The 5,965-nt window shown below is 46.8% G+C and overlaps 1 protein-coding gene across 1 annotated transcript; it reads left to right on the forward strand.

Annotated features, from left to right (window-relative positions):
- Window positions 1-2,639: 2,639 nt before the first annotated feature.
- Window positions 2,640-5,446, forward strand: LOC113438946 (transmembrane protein 100-like). The gene has a single exon (XM_087912444.1). It carries the CDS (start codon window positions 2,920-2,922, stop codon window positions 3,289-3,291), a length of 372 nt encoding a protein of 123 aa, XP_087768570.1. The 5' UTR covers window positions 2,640-2,919; the 3' UTR covers window positions 3,292-5,446.
- The last annotated feature ends 519 nt before the right edge of the window (window positions 5,447-5,965 follow it).

The following is a 5,965-nucleotide window of genomic DNA, read 5'->3' on the forward strand; positions in this document are numbered from 1 at the left end:
CAACTGAGGCAGGAACGGCACACAGAGAGTACTGAAAGCTTAATGAAAAACAAAAACACTAGAATAAAATAGTCATAAATTCTTCATCAGCTGGCACTGAAAGACATATTTGTTTAATGATAACATGGGCCAAAATTTTTGGACATAATATTGAGCTCAAAGATTGGGAAAGAATTTGGAATAAAAATTATATAATAACAAAATCTGGTGCGTATAAGGAAAATCAATATAAAATGTTTTATCTTTGGCATCTGGCCCCAACAAGGTTGGCAAAAATGTACCCAAATCTGAACCCAAACCGTTGGAAATGCCAACAGGGACAAGGTACCTTCTTTCACTCATGGTGGTTATGCCCCGAAGTAAAAAATGTATTTGATTAAAATACAAAAATGGCTGTATGAAATAACAAATTGTCAAATAGAACTGAAGCCAGAATTGTTCCTTTTAGGGATAATTAAGGGGAAATATAACAAAAAGATAAAATATATGATCTTGCACATGACTACAACACACTCGCCCAACGCTGGAAAAAAGATAGCATACCGTCAGAAGGCCTAGTGATCCAAAAGATCTTAGATTGTGTGAAAATGGATAAACACCCTAGAATTAAAAGGTAAAGAAGATTCGGAGTATTATGTGGTATGGGGAAAATGGTATGAATGGATAGGCAATAGGAATAAGAATTGCAGAGATAAGAAGAAGAAATGTATATGAAATGTATATGAATAATTAGAAATGTATGGAAATGTGTATTTGTAACAAACGCCTCCGTACCGTTAAAGATGTTTAAGATGTGTAAAGAGAAAAAGTGCAATAATAACATTAAGAAGGAAGGAAGGAAGGAAGGAAGGAAGGAAGGAAGGAAGGAAGGAAGGAAGGAAGGAAGGAACGAAGGAAAGAAAGAAAGAAAGAAAGAAAGAAAGAAAGAAAGAAAGAAAGAAAGAAAGAAAGAAAGAAAGAAAGAAAAGAAAAGAAAAGAAAGACATATCTCTTTGTTAGATTGATGTAATGCAAGAGCTCAGGGTAGCATCATCTGAGGGAAGTTGAGTTGAGAGAAAGGGACTGACCCAAAGTTCACCTTCATTCCGTAAAGAAGAACAAGAATTTGGGTCTCCACACTCCTAATCTGGAAGTGGTATTCAGCCGGTTCTGACCAGTTCTCGCGAACCAGTAGTGGAAATTTTGACTAGTTCAGAGAACCAGCAAATACAACCTCTGACTGGCCCTGCCCCCATCTAATCTCTGCCTCCTGAGTCCCAGATGATCAGTTGGGTCTTCTTTGGTTGCCCTGCACAGAAGAATGGAGCTGGAAAGCAGGTTATGTCAGCATTCCAGAAAACCTCCACTCCAACCAATAACTCCGAGACAGACATCTTCTCAAAAGTTCTGCTTTATCTGGATAGTAAACTGACACATCTAGGGAATCCCAAATCTGAAAGTTCAGGGTTTCCTTGCAATAAATAAAAACTACAAATCCACCCCCTGGACCCATCGTCGCATCACATGCCCCAATCGCTATCCGTCCCAACTTGAGACTTCCCCTCACCCAGGTGCAGAAATGACATGACCTTAATTTATAAAAAGAATGCTATTATGCCTAACTACATACACTCCACCTCCCGTTTTCCCAGGCTCAAAAATGTGGCAGTGTGGAAGTATCTGGTGTCAATATGTCTTCCAAAGCTGACAGTTTAGTGGGGTGGGGAGGGAATGGGGATTTTACAGTAACCTCCCCCTGCCCTGCTCACCAAGCCACGCCCACCAAGCCACGCCCACAGAACCAGTCGTAAAAAATGTTGAATCCCACCACTGCTCCAAATCCAGTATTTTCACCACGATTTACCTAGGCTTTTGGACTGAGAGGGATGGCATTGGCCTCAATTCCCTCAGGGTCCTTCCATGCCTAAAGTATGCCTAGGAGGTAGCATGATAGCAGTCTTCCAATATTTGAGGTGCTGCCACGAAGAAGAGGAGGAGGGGGTCAACCTATTCTCCACAGCACAAATGTAACAGATGGGAGATTATCAAAGAAAGATTCTAGCCTAGAATTAAAGAGAAATTGCCTGACAGTGATAAAAAATCAACCACTGGAACCGTTTGTCTTCAAAAACCTGTGAGCGCTCCATCCCTGGAGGTTTGCAAGAAGATATAGGACAACCGTTTATCTGAAATGGTATAGGGTTTATTTCTTGAGCAGGGGGTTGGAGTAGAAGACCTCCAGGGTCCCTTTCCAACTCTGTAATCCTGATACTAATCTGGTCTTCCCACTCCATGAATCTTGGGCCTTCATAGTTGCCCCACACTGAACCGAAAACAGAGACCATCGGATTCTCCTAACTGTTCCCCTCTTTGTAAAGAAAAGCTAAAAGAGCGCTGACCCCTCCAAACAGCTCAAGCAGGTCAACAAATCCCAAAGACACCAACATAAGCTCTTTGGTCAGGATTCGTTGGCCACGATAGAAGTCATCGTCCCCAAATGATGAAAGCAGGCACCCCCTTCTATCATCCCCCCCATGCCCCCACGATTCCAGGGGAGGAGAAAGGAGGAAGGATGCTTAATCCAGCGCCCACTCCCCTCCTCCTTCTCCCCGTCAGGATTTTTCTCCGAAACAGTTAACAGCGGCCGAGCTCCAGCCCACACACATATGATCTCATTTCTCCTGCCTGCCAATCCCAGCCATTGGCTGCTACGGCAAAAGAATCAGTGGAAGCCAGAAGCCTTCACCAGCCAGAAGCAGCCAGAGAAAGAGAGAAAGCAAGCGAGAGAGAAAGAGAGAGAGAACGCAACAAGAGGAGAAAGGAAGGAGAGGACTTTCCTCGTGGTCCTCTACTCTCAGAAAGAAGCTGCATTGCAAGAGTTCTGGAGCTTTGTCCTCCCAAGGAGTTGGGGTAAGAATCTTCCACCGGGCACCTGCCAGAATGATGAACTGTAAGTCCAACTCGTTGACTTGCCTCCAAGGAGGAAAACCGGGGATGCCCGTCGCTGCCACCACGGACTCCACCGCCACCTTGAATAAGCTAGCCCTGGCCACGGGGGGCACCGAGAAGTCGTGGTACCGTTGCATCTTCCCCTTTGGCATCGTTGCCTTGGTGATCGGCATCGCCGCCACCTGCATCACCTTCACCATCAATGGGCCCCAGATGGACATTGCCAAGGTGGTCTCGGTGGCCACCTTGATTTTTGGAGTCGGCCTCTTGGTGGCCGCGTTGGTCTGCTGGCGGGCCAAACGAGAGCGTCAACGGAAGAAGAAGCAGGAAGAGCCCCTTCCCTTAGAACCAGCCCACCCTTGAGCCAACCCCCTCCTCCAGGAACCAACCTTTGCTGTAGAGAACCCTATCTTTTTCATGTCATCCATGGCAGACGTTGGGGAAAGAAGCGATGGGGACACGTGTCCCGTGTCTTGGGGATGGAGAAGCGTAGAAGCCAGCCAGCCAGGGGGGCCCTTGGAGCTCCCTTAATTCAGTGTGATGAGTGGCATTATAGACTAGTTCAGGTGATCAGCTGAGGCCAAGAAGAAGAAGGGAGGATCAGTCCCCGCAGGTGAGAGGCCCAGCTGACCATATTTCAGCCTTTCCCCTCCCCCCTCTGTGAAGATGGTTTGATCTCGGCCAATGCGGGTGCAGACAAAAAAAACCCCCAACTTCAGGAAGAGAGTAACAAAATTCCTTTCTTTGAGGATACTTTCCAGTGCAGCTACGCCCACCTCTGCCTGATTGTGAAAAACAAACCAGCCAAAATATCCTTTCAGGGGGGAAAAAAAGAAAAAAGAAAAACCTGAAACTTCAATCCCAGGGCACGGAGCTGGAGGCCATGAGAAGTTCCAAGTGGCTTCTTAAGCGAGAATCGTTTTTCCTGCCTTGGGTTACCTGCCCTCCAGCGAACGGTTGGATGAAGAAGGAGACCAGGATTCCATCTGGGCTGCAACAGCCACCCTCGTTTCCCCACACGTGGGAAACCAGGTTGAAAGTTACTACGCAGCATTTAGGAACAAGCAAGGATTTCCCCTCTGCGGCCAAGACGTCCAGCAAGTTAGGTGGAGAACTTGCTTTGTTCTTGGATGGGAAAGAAGGCGATGTGCCAAGATGCCCACCTCGGTTTGCGAGGTCTCACGAAAACGCTGAGCTGCAGCAACTGTTACTGCTACTTGTAAAGTGGTACAGCTTCTGACTGTCAGGATTTGAGGGAGGGAGGGTGGGGGGAATGGGAGGGGGGGGTTTGATTTATTACGAAGTAGCCGTTTGGTGCCTATAAAGATGATGCAGCCATGGACCCCCCTCCTTTGCAAGCACTGAGGACGTAGAGAGTGGAGCTGGCAAAGGGCGAATGAAAACTAGATTTCCCTGGGAATAAATTCCCAGGGACAGATCCTGCCCTCGATCTCTCTTACTGGGCCTCGCTTTGGATAAATTTGATCTGGGTCAGGCTACACCAGAGAGGTGTGCGCTGGTGCTTGTAACACCGAAAGGGTTTTGTGCGTGAAAGTGCCCAACGCTGGTTCCATTAGCCGTTTCTGGATAAGAGTTGCAAAAATAGCTTGAGTGTTCTCCTCCTTGGTTGGGAGTCTGGAAGGGTGAAAAAGCACATTGGTTTGACCTTCTCTCCGTGGAGCAAGCTTGGGCTATAAAGAGTAAAAAAAAAATGAGATGCAGTAATGTGTGTTACAAATAGATGCATAAGGGAATAAAACGTTTGCCAGCTTCACCCTTTGAAGTCATTCTTGGGAAAGCGTTTTGAATCCTGGCAGGATAGCTCGTAGGCTGTTTTTGATGCCTTCTTCATCGTCCCATTAAATCCAGTGTGTGCTCCAGAAGCTTGTGTGGGTGTGGGTGTGTATCAAACTTGCCCTCTGAAAGCTGGTGTCATGCCCCTGTTGGAATCTGATTCCGAGGGAGAGGTGGAACAGCTGACAGGGAGTGGGAGTGTGGCTCCGGTGGCTGTGGAGGAAACTGGGGAAGGGCACAGGCCAGCTGGGCATTCAGAGGAAGACCCAGGCCTACCCACCCCTCTTCATCCTAGTGCACGCAGGGAGGAATGTATAAGGGAGCAACGTGAGTTGCATGGTTTACAGGGGAGGAAAAAGCCCTGATCCCCTTCATCGGCTGCAGCTGGGAAGACAGTTTAAAAGGGCAAACTGCGCACGGCAAAGTTGCTGGAAGCAAAGCGTGAAATTATTCTGGTTTGTCAAGTCTTATCTGAGTTCTGGCATCCTCCCAAGGGTGTGTGGTTTGTTATCTTTTGACGTCTTCAATCCCTTATCCTGCCCCGTCTCATTCATTGCTGCAGTGTGGTTTGTGTTGGTTTTTATTTATAATTTATATGTACTTTGAGTTTGGATGGAATTTCTTCCTTTTGAAAACTGTTTTTGGAAGAGATTTTTTTTTTCTCCAGCCGATGATAACTGGACATTGGGGACCAAGTTGGAGGTATTAAAGGGACTTTACTTACTTTTGTGACTTTGTTGCTTTTGTGCCATGCCCCGGGTCATCACAGCTGGAGAGCAGGTCTCCAAAACCTTTCCAAAAATTATCTTCTGCCTTAAGAAGAGAGGAGGTCATGGGGGATGAAGGTTCTTCTGCATTTCATTGCATTTCATTGCATTGCATGAAAACAAAGTCTACTCTACAGGTAGTCCTCAACTTACCACAATTCACTGAGTGTCCATTCAAAGCTACGATGGCACTGGGGGGGAAAGTGTGTTTTTTCACACCAACAACCATTGCAGCGCCCTCGTGGTCACGTGATCAAAATTCAGCCATGTGGCAACCGATTCACATTTATAACGGTTGCAGTGTCCCCCGCAGGGGGGGAGGAAATCACGCGATCCGCTTTTGCGACTTTCTGACAAGCAAACTCCACAGGGAAGCCAAATTCACTTCACAACTGGGTTACCAAATGAACAAACCGCAGTGATTCACTTCCCAAACGGTCGGCCAGAAAGCGTGCCAAATGGGACAAAATTCTCTT

The sequence above is a fragment of the Pseudonaja textilis genome, chromosome 14, assembly GCF_049901715.1.
Source record: "Pseudonaja textilis isolate UNSWEBS1 chromosome 14, rPseTex1.2, whole genome shotgun sequence".
Taxonomy (NCBI): domain Eukaryota; kingdom Metazoa; phylum Chordata; class Lepidosauria; order Squamata; family Elapidae; genus Pseudonaja; species Pseudonaja textilis.